At 41.3% G+C, this 18,997-nt stretch overlaps 1 protein-coding gene across 1 annotated transcript in view; it reads left to right on the forward strand.

Annotated features, from left to right (window-relative positions):
* Positions 1–15,267, forward strand: part of STXBP4 (syntaxin binding protein 4) — a 64,842-nt gene extending 49,575 nt beyond the window's left edge. Inside the window, exons 22-23 of the mRNA XM_063175863.1 lie at positions 700–757; positions 14,185–15,267. Coding sequence (XP_063031933.1) covers positions 700–757; positions 14,185–14,287 — 161 coding nt within the window. The 3' untranslated portion in view covers positions 14,288–15,267. The remainder of the gene's footprint in view (positions 1–699; positions 758–14,184) is intronic.
* Positions 15,268–18,997: the final 3,730 nt, after the last annotated feature.

Genomic DNA, 18,997 nt, shown 5'->3' on the forward strand with positions numbered 1-18,997 from the left:
GTCCAGCACATTTTCCAAATAAAAGTTTTAAACCAAAAGCAGGCTCACAGATGGTTCTAATGAGCTGGTCTTTGAGATACACTGGGACTTGAACAAAAATAGTTTAACTCCTAAAACACTAACATTTCGAGATGAGTTTCAGGCAAAACAATTGAAGAACAATTTATCTTGCACATTTAAATTTGATATATATTTCTAGTCTCAAAAAACCCAGTTTTTCAGGACCTTGCACTTGCCATTATGTACTTTACAGCACAGTATCACAAAAGCAGGAGCATTTTGACACAGGGACTGATGCTTCTTCCTCCAGCATTTTCAGACCTTACAAAGAGTTAGTTCTGAACAAATAGTTATTAAAAACATAAAGATTTGCTAGGACAATTTAATTTTTAAAGGAATATAGAATAGTACCCTACTAGAAGTATTACTCATCATTCTAGTAATAGAAGTATCATCAAATGACACTTATCAAAAATATCATCTGTTAATAAATCATCAAATCATCAAAGCTAGTAGCTTTGTGGCACAGCAAGTATTTGTTAAATGGTATTGTTTATATTATTATCTGTTACAAAAATAGGAATTTATTTATAAACTTTTTATATTTGAAATGACAAATATAACTTACAGTATCTCAAAACTATGTTGTCTGTTTCACTTGAGTTTTGAGAGACTTCTTATTTCTTTATCTCCTCTTAGGTCTGCCTTATGGATGGGAAGAAGCTTATACAGCTGATGGAATCAAATATTTTATCAAGTGAGTAGTTCTGGGGAAAACGGGTCAGAGTTGAAATAGAAGCACATCAAACTAAACATATTTTCAGTCCTGGAATTAATGGAAACATTTATTGCACTGTATGCTGTTTTTTCTAGAATATAGTGAAGATTAATTTATATGACAGGGTTTTTTAAATAATTATTCCTCTTAAAGACTGAAGGAAATGGTGAAAAATATAATTCACCTCCATTCCATATATATAATGATCTGGGTAATAATAAGTTCTTCTAGCTGCTGAAATTTCCACAGTATTTAATTCTTACAGGTGCCAGAAACAGTTTTGCAGGTGGAAACACAGTTCTGCAGTCTCCTAAGAGAGAGGAAGGGCAGCAAATAAATTATTTTATGACAAACTCTTTCAAAAGTCACGTAAATAACACTGAACTTGATGCATTAACTGGCAAAGAAAAGCAGGGTTTTTTTCCTTTTTTTTCAAGCACAGTGCTCAGTTGTCCTTGCCTCACCCCGTGCTGCCTCGAGCGAGATGTATTAAAGCAGACATGTTTTTTTCTGCAGAGGTTTCCAAACACACTGTATATGATCCTGCATTCCAGCTCTAATCAAAGGCTGCCTTTTATTTTCAGACAGATGTAGGTTACTACATGAGATTTATACAAAAAAAAAAAAAAAAAAAAACGCCAAAAAGTAGAAAAATAGCTTAGGAAATGAAAGTGAATTAAAAGCCAATTTCATAGCAATGGAAATAAATGCAGGAGCAACTGTTAAAATAGAGCACTGTTCCCTTGGGCTCTCTGTTCATGCAGAGAGCCATGAGAGGACGGCTGGGAAGTTGAGGTGGATGCTGGACTCTTTTCTGGGTAATGCTATGGGTTTGTGTCTGTGTGACTGGAAACTGAGCTTGAAGATGGTATTATCAATAAAAGCAAATAAAATTTAGAATCAGAACAGAAGAAATGACACATTCTTGAAGCATTCCCCCTGGGATTTTTTTTTTGTTTGTTTTTTTCCTGTGTTTGTCATGGTTATGTATCTCAGTGGCTCAGCTGAAAGCTGGATTTGCTGGATATGTGCAGACAGGTCTTTCTGAGCTCACTTGGATGCTGAACCATTACAGATGTGACAAGCAGATCTTATTAGCAACAGCAGAATCTCAGCTACTCTAGGTGGTGCAGGCCTAATTTGCAGAAAGCATCAGATGTTTGCATCTTATTTTATCCTTGCTGCAACTATAGATTGGAAGTTGGGAGTTCACATGAAAAAGCTTTTTCAGGAATTTTTGTAGATCTCACTGTTAGTGACTCTCTTCATTTGCTTCTGGTGACAGTGCCCAGGTTTTCCATTGCCGTTACCTTCTGTAATCTGTCCTAAAAGATTCTGCCTGTCAGTCTCTGTGAGGAAGAAAGGCAAGGAAAATTTATCCATTTAATGGCAGAGAAGGGTGTGAAATCACCCTTCATGACCACTGGCTAAAAACTTCTCCTGAGTGGAGTCACCACACTGAAGTAGTGTTAGAGTTCTCAAAGCAGCTCATTAGAATGGAATTGACTGAGCATTTCAATAACTCATCATGGTAATTAATATTATTTTTAACTGTTTCCTTGTTTTGCTTTCATCACTGTTTCCAAATGCCTTTGCAGAGTGTAAGCCAGGCTGTTTGCATGCCTGGCAATCCATACCTCTTACTACACTGTGTAATGTATATGAAATCAGCTGTCAACTGTTTGGAGCAAGGAGCACGGCTTGCACAGTCCCTTGTTTCTAACACCAAATGGTGGAGGTTTCAGGGTGAAAACCAACACTGAAAAGATCCTTTTTCTAGAAGGAACTTAGCTTGAGGGGACATTTTATCAGCTGATCCTTTCCAGTAGGATTTAATCTTAATTGTTTAAATGGGGATTATCAGAATAGTTGATACTTCACAGCCCTGGTACTAATGCTGTAACCTTCTTGTTCTCTTTGGCTGTGAATGTCAATCCTTTTATTCTACTTTAGAATCCTTTCATTCATTTTTAGCCCAGTCAAGGCTATGAGGGGCTTAAGAGTATTTCAACACTAGCCCACTTCCTGTATACAAATATACAATCAAATATTATTTTAATTAGCAGTTGCCTTCAGTTCCAACATGCTTTATTGGGCCATCAAGTAGCTGAGTCCATAAATCTATACATTATAAATCTAATGCAGTAAACACCCCAGAAAGGAATCTTAATAGCACATAAGCTTGAGACAGCTTGCTGTAAAATTTCCATAAATATCTCTGAAGGGGTGTAGCAATATGAGGTGCATGAGAAATCAGAGTTTAAAAGAAGCAAACCAGCTGGCTTGTGTTACACACTAAAGTGAAACCCACTTATGTGAATAATTGACATGAATAAAACATTTACATCGGGCTGAGCAGCTCCCTGTACCTACCAGGGAAAGCTGAATCTTGTCCATGAATCCTGACTTCAGGAAAACTTTTGAAATCACCACTTTTATCCAGCAAATCATTTCAGCTTCAGTAAATTATTTTCAATCAACAGATTGTCAGGACTAGGCAGTGCTGCAAGTGTGAGAAACCACCCTTTAGACTTCTAAAACTGACCTGAGCCTGGGCTGGGCATTAAGCTCATTTTTACAGCTTTACCATGGAATAGCAAACTGGAATTGAAGCCTCTCTGAGTTAAAACTCAGTGTGCACTAGGAAAAAATGCTAGTTCAAGTGTCTTACTAAAATGGAATAAATTAACAGTTACCAAAGGACAAAAATTCCAACAGTAGATAGGGATCAGCTTCACTGCAAATGTAACTTCCCTCCTTCCAGGTAGTAAAGGTGGAATTTGGGCCCAGATATGTTTTAAGACAACTTGTTTTACTTTAAAGTAACAGAGAGGAGAAGCACTGTTGTGTTGTTACGTAGCAATACCACCAGTCATTCACACATGGCACCAGATTCGTGCCCCATCAAGAGAAACAAGGCACTGGTGCCTGTTTCCTCACCAATTTACACTTGGAATCTCAATCCTTTTCATACTGGCTGGGTATCCCATTCCAACGTTTAGTTGTTCTCACGGTGAAGAATATTTTGTTAACCTGGACAAAATTTCCCTTGAAGCAACTTGTGCTCCTTGCTTCTTGTCTGTGCCCAACATCTTTGTGAGAAGAGTGGGCTGAACACACCCAGCTCCTTCAGCATTTCTTCATGTGCCAAGTTCTCTGACCCTCTCATCGCCTTGGTCACTCTCCTCTGGATCCTCCCCCATTTTTTCCATTCTGTGTTGAACTTGGAGGATCAGTTCATTGAAAAGACCCCACAAAATAAGGTAAAAAGGTTCATTAATTAATTTTACTATGAGGTGATCGATGAAGGCATTTTTTAAGTTACTGATTTTCCAATAGACATTTCTGTCCCAAACAGACATTTCATCTGTAAGTCCCAGAAACACAAAGGGGCCAATGAGCCCTCCTAAAGTATCACCTACACCCAGATGAGTGTGAGAGCACTTAGAGTCAGCTGGGAGGCGTTAGGATGGGAAAAGTTTTGTAAAGAGGGGAAAGGCCATCTTATTCACTTTTGAAGTTTTCGTGTGGCTGGTTTTGCCCAGACTTAGTTCAGGTGCTAAATGAGTTTACAAAGTGTTGTAACAAAATCTCGCTTTTGCTGTATGCTCCAGCACTAAAATCCTGCGGTGCAAGCAGTGTCTATTCATTCTGCCACTGAACTGATTTTGTGAATTAGGAATTTCTGGGTTTGATTTTCAAGCAGGCGAAGGAGTCTGTGCAGAACTGCCCTCCCAGGGAGGCACCATAATGCTAATTAATGGTTTCATCCTGATAGTCTAAAATCACACAAGAACAGCACAAAACCCCATAGCTGGGACACACTCATTTTTCCCCAGAAAACCCATTCTAGTTAATCTCTTCCATCCTCCCACTGTGTTCACCTTTAACATATGGCAGCTCTGTATCATAAGGCTGGCACCTAAAATTAGGCAGGCCCTTGCTATGCTCCCTCCTACTCCCACCCACTCCTTGCATATGTATGTGGTTTGTAAGGACCAGCTGTGAATTTTGCCCCTGTAAACACTGTTTCTCTAGCATTTTAATAGGACTAGATTTCAAATATTCTACATTAGCAGCTATTTTCCTCAAGAATGCTCATCTTAAATTTTCACAAAAGACAAGTAGAAGTTGAAGTATTTTAAAACTTTTAGGATCTTTCCCCTTAGATGTATTAGGGCCTGTGATGTTTTCTGTCTTACAGCAAAGGGGAAACAGTAATGCTTTGTTTAGGGTTATCCTTCAGCAATTTATCTAAAAATCAGAAGTTTCCCATGGAGGCATTGTGTACTTCAGGTGCTCCACTGGAAGGTGGAGAATTTGCTCCAGGTTAAGTAGAAGCCTAAAGTCAATAGTTAGAAAATACAGATTAAGAAAAACCACACATTATGTGTTCAGTGGATTTTAAAATCATGCCTAACAAATCAGGTTTCTACTTGGAAAGCAGGCACACTGTATTTAGATACTATAAAATTTTATTTTGTTTGGTCTTGCTTGGGAAAGAGACACCATTCACTTTACTGAAAACTGGGCATTCATAGAAACTGTTTATCATTTTAGCTGAGCTAAGAATAGCAGAGCATGTGTGATAGATGAAGAACTTCTGTAGTATAAACATTGATGGTTTGCAGCATTAAAGGTGTCATCATAAAAGGAAATAAATCATAATTGATTTTACTTATTGCATGGTAACTTGAAAATATAAATTTGTTCTTTTTCTAAATGATCTCTGCACATTTCTACTGTTTTATAAATGAAGGATGCAAATCCCAACACACTGAGGTGTGTTCATTTCTGAATTCATTCCTGAATACTCTGGTGTACAATATCCTGGTTATCTGCAGGTTATCTCTAGCAAGGGTTGTGGCTCTTGCTAGAAGAAATCATTCAAGTTCAAATCATAGCAGACCTTATGTAGAAGTAAATTTCTCTGTGTTCCACTTAGTTTTCAGTCAGTTCAGAGTAGCAAACTAAGAAAACTCATGATCTGCCATACTGATTTCAGCATGGAATTGAAATTCCCCTGGACCGAATCCAGTGCCAGCTCTGTTCCCAGCTCCTTGTAAAGCAGTAGGCAAGTTACTTGCACCAAAATTAGCAGTTATCAAGTCATCATTGTAGGTGTCCCCATCTTAACTCTGATGTTTTGTGGGTAGGGATGGGTGATTTGAGGCATGCAGTGCTGGTTCCACCAAGTTCAAAGAAAGCTGCAGGTACTTTGCATCTCTTAAAATTTGGACTTTTCCAATTTTACGTTTCATTAAAAAAGAGGTTGTTTTTGAAAACAACTCCTTTTACCTGTCATCCTCAAATTCTCCTGAATGAAAATAAAGAATAGTTATATAGTCACAAGAAGTGGCAAATATTTAAATAGAACCCAGAGCTGTGTCCATCCATCAGCTCAGCATCGGCTCACACTCCTTCTGCAGAAGCTGTGTGAATCTGGCTAGTCCTGACATGTTTCTCTTAGATTTTTGGAATTCAGTTTCTCTGATTCTCACTGAAATCATTTTGCATGACTGTAAGTAAAATAATCTCAGATGTAGAACTAGGAAACTTGGCATTGGATTTTATGATAACATGAGCTTGTAATACAAGAATGTTAAGACCTTAAGCTGCTTTTGGTTGGGCAATCTTTTTTTTTCCTGGGAGGTTGTTTGTTTTTTAATATCAAGAACCAAAATGGAGAAACATTCTTTCAGCTTCTGGCCTGTCACAGAAGGCATCTGTTAAAATTTCTTTTGTGAGAAAACACAAGAAAGTGAAATTCTTTTGCTCCCTGGGTTTTGGGAGGGCCGTCAGAAGCAGATCAAAGCACACAGCAAGGTTTTTCAGGATGTGCTTGATCTGGAGCAAAGTCACTGCTCCAGGTTCATGTCAGTTTAGTGCACAAGGAGTTTAAACAAAAGCCTTGAACGTGCCCTGATGCATTTGCAAATACACAGCCCTGGGATTCTAGTGCAGCTCACTTAGAGACAGGACTGTGAGTAACTGCACACATTGAGCCAGCACTGCCAGAGGAGCAGCATTGGCTGAGGGGAGAGATTCAGGTGGATTCAGAGATTCAGGTAGATTCAGGGAGATTCAGAGATTCAGGTAGATTCAGAGATTCAGGTGGATTCAGAGATTCAGGTAGATTCAGAGATTCAGGGAGATTCAGGTAGATTCAGGGAGATTCAGAGATTCAGGTAGATTCAGGTAGATTCAGGTAGATTCAGAGATTCAGGTAGATTCAGGTAGATTCAGGGAGATTCAGAGATTCAGGTAGATTCAGAGATTCAGGTGGATTCAGGTAGATTCAGAGATTCAGGGAGATTCAGAGATTCAGAGATTCAGGGAGATTCAGAGATTCAGGTAGATGCAGGTAGATTCAGGTAGATTTAGAGATTCAGGTGGATTCAGGTAGATTCAGGTAGATTCAGAGATTCAGGGAGATTCAGGTAGATTCAGGGAGATTCAGAGATTCAGGTAGATTCAGGTAGATTCAGGTAGATTCAGAGATTCAGGTAGATTCAGGTAGATTCAGGGAGATTCAGAGATTCAGGTAGATTCAGAGATTCAGAGATTCAGGTAGATTCAGGTAGATTCAGGTAGATTCAGAGATTCAGGTAGATTCAGGTAGATTTAGAGATTCAGGTAGATTCAGAGATTCAGGTAGATTCAGAGAGATTCAGAGATTCAGGTGGATTCAGGGAGATTCAGGGAGATTCAGAGATTCAGGTGGATTCAGGTAGATTCCGGTAGATTCAGAGATTCAGGTAGATTCAGGGAGATTCAGAGAGATTCAGGTGGATTCTCTGTGGGAGACAGATTTCAGGTGGTACTGTCAAGCTGAGAAGTGCCTGGGATGTCTCTCAAACCTTAGTTCTGATTCAGCCTTGGCTCAGATCCTGCTGTTGTTAGTGATTTTATTTTAGTTCAGGCAATTTGTTTATTGTTGACAGTTTTTAATGATGCAGCACACACTGTTTGGCTGGATAAATCTTCTTCCTAGTGATTACTGCCCTCTGAAATGGCTCATAGATTTTTCTGAGTAGACAAGGGTTTAATTGGTTTAATCAAGGAATAAATAGCAAGACTGTCTTCTGGGGTTTCACTTTATATCCCTCAATCTTTAATTAATACTCAAGCAAAATCTGCAGTCTCGGAGGGAAACACAAGAAACATTTATGTTGCCTCAGGACACAGCTCCATGAGGTGACAAGTGCTCTTGATCTTATTACACCAGTAAAATTAAGGTCACTGACATTTTCCAGGACCTGCCCAGCATCTCCTGGGGTACTATTAGAGGTTGCATGTTCTTTTTGTAAGAGGGTACAGGCTTAAATGAATTTTAACAAAAAAAAGGAAAAAGAAAAAATGAATGTTTCCATTCAAATAATCCTATCTTGATAAATGCAATGCAAAAACCCTTCTCAAGCTGCCTTTAGGATTCATGTCTGGTATCTGTCATCCTTAGATGCTCTCAGGATTGATTGATTGATTGATTGATTGATAGATAATACTTGCATCAATGTCACTCAGTTGTTTTATTTTGCTCTAATTGCTTACCTGCTAAATTAAAATGCTTTAGTTACAGCTCAGAATAAGTTATTCCTGGCAGATCCTCCCAGCATTTGCTCTTCAAAATAGCAAGAGTTTTCCAGTGCTTGACAGCATTTAGTGTCTGCTTTCCAGCCCCTGGCCTTTCCAAAGGGGATTCCAGCCATGACAGACACCTTGGCTGGTGTGTGCTGCCTCCACGAGCTGCAGAAACAAAATATGAATATGCCAAGTTTAAATTCATAAGGGGCAACAGCAAAGTGTTAAAGCACTGGCTCTGGAAAGCTGAGAAATAGTTTAAGTGCATTCCTAAAATGAGGTGCAGCACCAGCAGCTCCATATGATATTTAATAGAGTAATGGAGTGATTTAGAAGCAGGTAGAGATTTGAAGGCAACAGAATTGACCCACTTGCAGCATTTTGGCCATCCTGTCCACCAAATATTGCTGTATTCATCTAAACTCCACAGCCATGTGAGGGAGCCAGCTATTGCCTTGACACCATGGACTGCCTTCAGGAGCAGCAACTCCTGGAACTCTGCTCCACTGTGACCTGCTCTGATGGGGAAGGGTGATTCTCCTTCCCTGCCAGGATGTGAAGGTCCTTAAGATGCTGCTGCAAGCTGAGGCAGCTCCACTATAGTGCAGGATCTGTGTTTGATTATGTATTTTCTAATTATACAACATTTCCAAATGTGCCCAAGGAATTCTGATCATGGCTTAAAGAGAGTTGCTTTAGAGAAGCATGAGAATAAGAGCTGAGAGCCCTCTCTGAGGTGTGAAATTTGGGGCAGTGGGTTTGAAAGGGATAAAGGATCCTTGCAAAGCAAAGGGCTGTCCCAAGCACAGGGGAGCAGGATCAGAAGGGCCTGAAAACAGAAGCCAAAGGCAGTAATTCCAGCAAATCTTGTGTGGAGTCCAGCACAGAGTGACACAGAGGCTGTGCTGGAGCAGGCAGGGAGGAGGGAAGAGCCTCTGCAGGGAGGGTTAAGTTTCAGGACCTTCATTCAGAGGCACTGTTCTTTATTTTCCTGCAGTTCTGGCCCTCATTGGCCTCCAAGCCAGCAGTGCCCAGGCCTGCGTGCCAGTGGGTAAAGGGAGTGAGGAGTTGGTGTTCCTGCCCTCTGGCAGATGGCACACCCTCCTTCCACAGCAACTGCAGCCCTTCCCACGGGGAGGTGTGTTCAAGTGTGGAAACTGCCAAAGCACCACGTGGAACAGATTCCTGGCTAGTGCAGAGCACATCCCCTTCAAACCCATTGCATCTGCACCTCACAGTGCTGTTTGCTGCAGTCTTTAATGAACATTGCAGAAGCAGTGAAGCACCAAAGGGTGAAGCTCCCAGGGTGTGCAGTGTCCCTGGCTCAGCAGCAGTGGGGCCACCAGGCTTTGCAGAGATCAGGAGCAGCTTCATCAAGCATCAGTATTCCTCAGCTGAGCACTCTGGTGTGTTAAAGGGCTAGTGAAGATCGGGAAATCAAAAAGCAAAGGCAGATTAAAAGTTTAGTGAAATTACTGCTATGGATTACATGGATTTAGTTTATGGGGTATGCTCATTAAGGAGGAAAACGTGGGGTTTGTGTTGTTTTACATGAGCAGAGTTTCGCTTTCATCTTCCATACTGCTCAGTTTGGTAGAGAAGAACAGGGCTCATCTGAGGCCAGAATTTGGCATTTTAAGTTCAGATACAGCTAAATCCTTTTTGGTCCCTAATGAGTAATGGTCCCTATTCATTAGGAGAGTTTGACTGAGTAATTGCTTATGGTGGCATCTCCTCTCCTGAACTGATCCCAGACAAATGGATCTTGCACAAGGTGGCTCCTTTTAAATCTCAGGAACCCTGGTGCAGTTGAAACATTGAGCCAGGTGTTGTGAATGTCATCTCATGTCAAAATGGGGGAAAAACAACTTCCAATAATGCATGTTAGGTTTGTAGGGCAACATCCTGCACTGAGACCAACAGCACTTGTGCTGTCTGCAGGACTTCATAGTTCCTTGTTAGGCTCCAGATTTTGGCCCTGGCTGGAGAGCACAATTTAAGGTGAAAAAGATGTCTTGATAATGCTTAAAATCTTTTTTTAAATCTGCAGATATTTTTTCCAATAGCTTTTCTCTGAATTTTCGAGTTATTCTTTTCTTAAAAGATTGTCTGAGGTAGTAGTTTTAAAAGAAATAATTTTCCATGTGAAGAAGGAAGAGCCATAAGGAGAGTAATTATAATGGCATTTGAAATAATCCGCTACTATTTCTTTGCCAAAACATCCCTCTGTGCTCATGTTTTGTTTTCCCAAGCTCTGAAATTTGTCCTGCAGTTTGCTAATGTTAAAAAGACAGCCTAATCTACTGACATATTTCCAGATCAAATGTTTCTGTTTTCTAGCAATAAATTTGGCTGCCCTCCGATAGCAGTGATTTGTTTGAAAACCTAAAAATCTTTAAATGTTGCTAATTGCTCTGAAAATGTTAAATTAGACTTTTGAACAGGAACATTTGCAAATGGAAAATGTTGTACATTTAAACTTTGTAATGCTGGCTTTCCAAATACTCCTTTAATATTCAAATCAGTTGCATCAGTTAAACAAAACCTAGAGGTAGATTGGGACTCCCTCTCACTTTTTATTGCTGGCCCTAACACACAAATCAGAGAGGATGTATTTCTAATACAAGAATGTTCTCCAAACCAGTAAATCTGGGATTATCTCCTGGGACTGATTATGTCAAAGCTCTTTAGTCACAGCACTTTTGGAGAGCTAAAAATAAACAGCAGCAGGGTTTATACATTTATTCTCTACCTAAATAATCTGCACGTATTGTGTGTGTCTGTCTACAATGTGAGACATGGTATCTGGACTTAATGTTTATTTATAAGGGCTCTTTTCCTAGGAAGGATTTTGGCAAAGGGTTTAAACCAAACTGTCTTAAGAGAATTGCCTGTGGGATAAAGTCTAGAGCAAGTTGAAAGGGGCTGGGTTCAAACCAGCAGCAGCTTGACAACAGAGCAAAACTTGGGCCCTGTGCCTTGAAAATGAATGAAAACTGCTTCTTTTCTTTCTTACCAGTGATGAAACAATCTTCTGCCATCAAACGCAGAGAAAGGTAACCCAGATTTCAGTGCCACAGTTCTGCACTGTTAAAGATCTGGAGAATTTTGTGCATTTACTTTGTGTGAGAGCAAACGGAAGTTCTCAAAGCAGCAGCAGGAAGTTGGGCATGCTGTCCTTTGCCTCCTGGCCCTGGAGAGTGTAGGAGAAAAATCTTCTGAAGAAGAAACACTTGACAAGGAATTTTTAGTTGGATATGTCAAGAGATCTGTGGATGCTTTTCCATGTAACTCTTGACTCCTGTGCAGTCCCCCCCATTGCACAGGGTTGATGCTGCATGCTCAGGAGAAAATGGAGCCAGGGCTTCAGGTGCACAGCAGGTCAGGGCATGCTACACGAGGAAGTAAAATGGGGAAAAGAAAAATATTCTAAAATCATTTTGTTCTTATTTAAATTCAGCAATGGATTGCTCAGAAATGGTTTGATAAAAGCAGGCAATATAAACACTTAAAATAGTGCTGGAGGCAATAAGTCTTGCATTGGCAGAGGTGGAATGGATGGAATCCAGTTCATTCAGCACCTGTAATTCTGCAGTATTGGAAGAAGTTCTGTGTGTTATACCAGTAAATCACATCCTGGGACTTCAATTTGGAGCACATCTCCAATACTGAGCCTTATTGACTGAATATTTTAATTGGGAAACAAGGCATTTCCTGACATTATAGAAAACATTGCAGAAATATGCAGCAAAGATATTTTTCTGAGTATATTTACAAATGTAAATATATTCATAATATAAATATGAATGCATACATTTCCCTGTGTTGTGGAATAATGGGAACAGTGTTCTTGGTTGCACAGACTTTATTACCAAGTCTCTCATAAAACATTGTAAAACAACTCTTTTCATGTTCATGTTGGCTGTCACCTGAATTTCTAAAGGTAAACATTGGAAATGTTTGGCAAGTTGCTCTTATTCCTAGTAAAAAAAGTACATTTGCTTTCTTAGAATGAAAGAACTACTGTCCTTAAGAGTGATCATTGTCTGTTGCAGTGTATTTTCTGTAGGAACATGTTTCTAATTTTTCCTTTTGTTTTAATGCCTGTGAAACTGATCCTACAGCCCCAGTAATGCATATTTTTGTAACAAAAGAAGGAATGGAGTCCATCCAGTCCTGCTCCCACCAAAAGAGCACTTCTGAAGTGGTTTTACACATAACTTGAGCTTTGGGGTTTGATTTTTGGGGTTTTTTTCCTTAATGTATGAGAATAGAGGGTATGGCCTTTGTATTCCACTTTGTCTTCCTTGTGTGGTCCTTGCTCAGGCATTGCCTCAGTTGAGGTAGTGCCTGAATTCACACATCACCTGCTCAGAGCAGGGATTTACATGAGGATTATATTTACCTTTTGGTGAACACTGTCATCCTCATCACACCCAGCTGATTCCAAGCTCAGTGCACTCGGCTGAAAGGTGTGAACAGTCTGATCGTGGTGATGGGAACAGTGACCTCAAACCCATCACCCAGTGTAGTGGAACACTGACTCCAATTCCTGCTTCACCGTCTCTGTTCCTGTACTCAGTTATTCATGGCAGTGTTCTCGCAGAGAGAAAGACAAAACCTGTTCTCACTTGAAACGGTAAATCCAGAGTAGTTCTTCAAATTTGATTAAACCAATGCACCTGGAAAGTGAGTGCAGACCTGGGGTTTAGGGACACTGTTAGGACATGTGAGAAGAGCCATTTGTCCTTCATGGCATTTATTATACCTACAATATTTTTCAGCTTGTTCTTGTAGTGAACTTATATTACAAAATTAATCTTTGCGCTGACTTTACTATAAAAACTGTGAATTTATTAGCAAGATTTTTTTTTTCCAAGTGAAAAGAAGCTATTTCCTTTCCCAAGAACACATTATTCCAGAAGGGAGAAGAGGCAGTGTGTTGCCCACACACAGTATGGCTCACATGCACACACCACTCACAAGGTGTGCAGTGTTCTCACCACAGACTCCAAACCTGTCCATGTGTCTGTCTGTCCTCACTGAGCCCTGCTTGGGCTCTTTCCATTCACACAGAAGCTTTCCAGAGACTATAAAGCAGCTTAGCCTGCATGTCAAGGGTAGCGTTTAAACCTTAAAAATCAGCACTGATGCCCTTTTATTGTGTGTGTAAAGGCTGTGGGAGCACGTCCAGAATTTGGGCTAGAGGACATGTAAAAAACATAATTTTTTTTTTTTTTAGTTTTTACTCTTTCTGCAAGGGGAATTAGTTAAGGATGCTAGAATAGTAATCATGGAGTTGTTTGGGTAGAAATGATCTTAAATACCCCTTCATTCCAACCCCCTGCCATGGACAGGGGCACCTTCCACTATCCCAGACTGCTCCCAGCCCCATCCAGCCTGGCCCTGGACTCCTCCAGGGTTCCTGTTCTAAAGAGCTGAGTGTGTTTCTACAACGGGATTCCACATTTGCTCAACTTCCCCTTGACCACCCTGCCTCCCTCAGGCTGTAACCAGTGAGATGGCCTTGGTAATATCCTGCTGTGTTAATTGTCTGCAGCGGCAATAATTAACAAGAAATGTCACCAGTCTGTGTCAGGAGTCTCATACAAAAGCATTCTCTTTATTGCAGTGGGAATTGGAACCTCCAGTCCACATTCTGGCTCTCTGCAGACTCCACGTTTTGTTTTTAGCCAGAAAAAGACAATTCTGTGTTTGAAGGTGTCTTGATGATTGTTACAACTCCAGACTCCAGCTGGAATTCCTTGTTTTGGGGTGGGGAAGCCTCTTTGGGGCTGCTGATAGCATTTCTGGTTGTTTTTTAGCCACGTGACACAGACCACGTCCTGGATCCACCCCGTGACGAGCGCCCTGAGCTTGCTGTGCTCCGAGGAGGAGGAGGATGGCATCAGAGACCCCAAGAGCTGAGGACAGCTGTGCACGCACAGGAGTTGGTCTGGTTTTAGTCCCTTAGTGAGCAGATGCACAGGTTTTAATCTACCTGCTTTCTAGTGTGATGTAGTGGTAGCTGGTGACATTTCTCCTCATCAAGCTGGAGGAAGTTCTGCTGGTTTTGAGGTGGGTTTGTTGATGTGTGCTACAAAGGATGCAGGTGCCACAGGATCAGTCTCACCTTAGGGCACAGTCCCATCTTTTCATGATTTCCCCACTCATCATTTCCCTGACCTGGAGCAGAATTTTCCGGGTCAGCTGAAATTTTCACAGCTCTGAGCAGCTTGTGATTTAAGGTGGTGGTACCACTGGTGGTAGATTCCAGATTCCATTCCACTGATGGTTGACTGAGAGATGCAAAGTGAGGTGGGGTTTTGAACCAAAGTTAGTGAGAATAATGGGGATAATTTAACTGCAAACTCATATTTCTATGGGAAAAATCTTCAAATAAGTTTTGCTACTAGAAATTTAGTGATTTATTATGAATATTGGCGCCCTGATACTTTTTAAACAAATACTAAGATTGGTTGTTGAGATTTAGAAAATGTGACTTTGATAAGTTGTCGAGTAAAAAGAAAGTTTTCATAGAGGACATCATACTCTGACAACAATATGAGGCAATATGAAAATTATTCTACTTTTGTGCTCTGCTAAACCGATACAGACACACATCAAATACTTCAGTGGAAGCTGTGAAGTTTCAAGTACAATGAAACCTGTGAAACCACCTCCAGGATCAGCAGAAATCAGTCACCTCCTCAGAACTGGTCTTTTAAGTAGAACAAAATCATTTTGTACACATCAGTGATGTTTTAAAGAGGATAAAGAAAATGATGGGGGGTGCAAGTTAATGAACAGGTTTCCGTGTACCTCAATAGCACAGGATATTTTAAATCTCATTATTCACAGCACAATGTCTGATGTCAGCTTTGTCAAATGTATGATTCTGTGCTGCATTTTTCTATGTGTGTTGTGTATATAATGGTGGGTGTTTCTAATGAATGAGACAGACCTGAACCTGCAGGAGCACCGATGGATATGCCAAAGGAAATCTCCATCTCTGCTTCAGTCCAGGAGGGAGAAGGGGATTGTGGCAGTGTGAGGAGGGCACAGGCTGCAGTCACATTTTCTCAGGTCTGTCTTCAGCAGGTGTGGCATTGGAGTCAAGAATCCTTGTCCTCTGAGGAATGAATATGAAAACCAGACTCTCTCTCAGTTCTGGTGCCTTGACCATGCTCTCTGTCCTCAGCAGTGCAGAGCTGTGCCAGGTCAGGCTCCCTGGAACAGTTGATCCTTTTGAACCAAAATAATTCACCTTTTTTTGAAATCCAAGTCAGGCCTCTGAACAGCAGCCCAGTAATCTCCTGCACTTGGCCAGAGAGCTGGAGAGCACATCACCAAATGTTCTTCCTGAAGCTCACAAAAGAGGCCTTTACAGGCTTTGCAGGAAGTAGATGTCAGGGTATATTGAATAAGCAAATAGGAAAAATTTGTTTTGTACTTTCAACTGGGTCAGACCCAAAGTATCTGTGAATCTACACAGGTGGTGTGGATTAGGGAAAAAAAGCTTGCTCAGCAGACCTACAGTAACTTACATTTCTAAGAAAACTTCTCCTAGCAATAACACATGAATGGTTTAGCCATATTTGCTCCAGTGGCTCCTGCATGCTCCACAGCCTCCTTTGTGCTCCCAGAGAGCTCAGGCCAAAGGGACGGAGCATGTGCTTCAGTCTCAGGCTTGGACAATCCAGAAGCATTTTTATTTAAACCCCTTTTCTCAGAATGGCACGGACTCATGACCTACAGAAGATATGTCACCTGAATTCCTTGTGGTGTTTGCTGTAGTAGTCATTTGGATGCTTTATGGCAGCACTTTCTGTTCCTCCTCCAGTGATGCCCAGCCTGCACACAGATTGCACTCCCCAGTGCTGCCCAGGAGAGGTTTGAGCCACCGGTGCCTCTTGCATCCTCAGGGCTGGGCAGGGTGGCTCAGGGGCTCTGCAGGGCAGGGAGAGCAGCTCAGAGCTGTCCTGTGCATCAGCCGCAGGGCACAGCTCTGCACGTGCTGCCCTGCTGGGCACGGGCACAATCTGCCTGCTCCTCTCGCTGCCGCCGCCCACACGCCCAGCGTGGCACAAACCTGCAGCCTCGTCCTCTCTCTCTCTCTCTCTTATAAACTTGCCTAGAAATTAAAGATGTTAGAAATAGATCTCTGCATCTCTTCAGCTGCTCCAGTGAGCGTTTCCCTCCTCAGATAATCCACCAGTTCACATTCTCCGGGGTTGAGAATACATTTTCTTACCTACCATCTCCAAATGTTCCAATCTATTTTTGTACTCTGGTATACTTGTTTCCTAGGTTATTTCTCTTGATCTCCCCTTATCTCTTCCTTTATGTGAAATAGTTTTGTGAAAATTATTTTGCTTAAGCTGAAGTGTGTATATTGAGAAAATGATTCTAGCATAACTTGGAACAGAATTTGTAAAGAGCAGTTGTCAACATATGCAGCACTGTAAACGGCAAATTTTCATTTTTATTCCTGAATTTAAAAAATTAAGTGGAAAAGATACTAAAGTGCATGTGATAGCCTTTAAATTAATAAAACTACACCTTTAAATTAATAAAACTACACCTTTATATTGTAATGAATCTGTCCCACATTCTCCATCTGTTGAAAAGCCTCTTGTAACAGACTGCTTTAGGAATGGTTTGGTTAATTCCTGACACTCAGGAGGTGCCTGGTGCCACTGAGGTAAGGAAAGGAAAATCCTTTAAGAAAAATATTTGTGGTTGTGGAACAGGCTGGGCTGTGCAGGGCTGACTGTGGGCAAGACTCTCCAGGAGCTCAGGAAATGCTGCTCTGGCCTGGCTTGTGAAATGTTTCATTTTCTGGGAACTGATGGGATTCTTAACCCTCAGCTCAAGACACACAGGACTCCAAACCCAGCTCCAAAATTCAGTGGCCTTTTTGCAAGTGCTGCTCTGAGTGACTTTGGTGTGGCTCTATTTTCAGCCAGCTCAGGAGCCCTTGTTGAGTTGTGTGCTCCTGGTCCTTGTGTGTTCCCAACACTCCCCACTCCAAAGGAGTCACACCAGTGACACCAGTTCAGACTGGCACCTGTCAGGCCAGGCACTGGGGCCAGCTTTGCAGAGATGTTTAGCAGCTTAAACATGTTCGTGGAGTTAATGGGAATTAGGCACCTAACCTACTTAGATGCTGCTATAAATGCTGCTAGGCATGTTTAGGTACCTAAATACCTTAGTAAATCTTTCCCCTGGCTGCTTGCAGTGATAGTGCACCAAAAATCAAATACCAGTGACTAAAGCCTCACCTTTGTCCTCTGTAACCAGCTTTGCCTTTCCCTGAGGATTCTTTTCATGTAACACTAAAAATACCAGCCAGCTCACAGGTTGTACCATCCAGGCTCTGCTCGTGTTTTCTAGTGGCTTGATTATTGCTCATTCTAGATTTTTTTCCACCAACAATGGCTGATGTTGGCATGGATTTAATAGGTTGGTATTTTCACAACACTCATCTAAGATAGGATATTTTATTACAAGATAATACAGGTGTTATTTTAGTTATTTTATTACAAGATAATATGCTGTTTACAGCAATGCTCGAGACTCTAGAGAATTGAGTCCAGCATTTTTCCAAAGCACAGATAAGCTGTGTTCTTCCTTCACCTGAAGAAGGATGTTTGCTAGAGACGTTGAACTGCAGCTACACAATCCCACAATCCTTATTATTCACTGAGGGCTCCAGCGAGGCAGGTTGCTGCAATGACCCCTCATCCTGATGAGGAGGAATGCAATTTCTCCAGCCAGTCACTATGGGGAATTTTGGTTTCATTGTTAGGCTTCTTGGCTAAAAGCAAACCATGAAAAATCAGTAGTTTTGATGCTGTTTCACATAAGTCACTATTTCACCCTGACCCCCAGAAGCTGCACTCTGATCAGAGCTGTCTTCATCTCCTCTCAAGTACCCTGCCTGTCAGCTACTCACAAGGCAGTATTTCCCTGTGGTCCAATTATTATTATCATCAAGAACTATCCTTGCTCTTGTATGTGAAGAGAATTCATTAAAAATTATTGAAATGGAAAAAGAAATAAAATTATGTTTCCTGCCTGAAATAGAAATGTAACAATAACAGCACTTCTATGGGAAAGAGAAAGGATCCAAGCAAAGTATTGGGGTTCCTGCTGATGTTTTCATTTTCACTCCAAAGGCTGGTAATGCATCCCTGTTCCTTTCCAAGCCCACTGTTCCTGAGAACAGCAGGAGCAGGGAGTTCTCCAGGGACAGGGAGATGTCAGGCCCTGGCTGAGCTGCACATTTTAATCTCCAGGCTGAGCCCTGGGGACCCATCCTTGGGGGTGTAATTGGTCACTGTGGGGCTCCCCCGTTGCCAGCCACAGACAGCTGCTCATCACTGATGCCATGGCAGGAGCAGGGGGGCCCAGGAAGGACCTGCCTGGCACTCCCAGGCCATATCACACCATCAGTGCAATGCAGAGCTCTTGTAAATAATAAAAACACACAGGATCAGGAAGTAGGTCCCTAAGTGTTGAAGAATGCCTGTCTTGTTACTTGGCTAATTGAAAGATGCAACCAAAAGGAATTTTGATACTAACTGAAAATGTGTGAATGCAATTATCTGTTACTCCTTTCTCTGCTCAGCTTTG

The sequence above is a fragment of the Melospiza melodia genome, chromosome 24 (assembly GCF_035770615.1).
Source record: "Melospiza melodia melodia isolate bMelMel2 chromosome 24, bMelMel2.pri, whole genome shotgun sequence".
NCBI lineage: Eukaryota > Metazoa > Chordata > Aves > Passeriformes > Passerellidae > Melospiza > Melospiza melodia.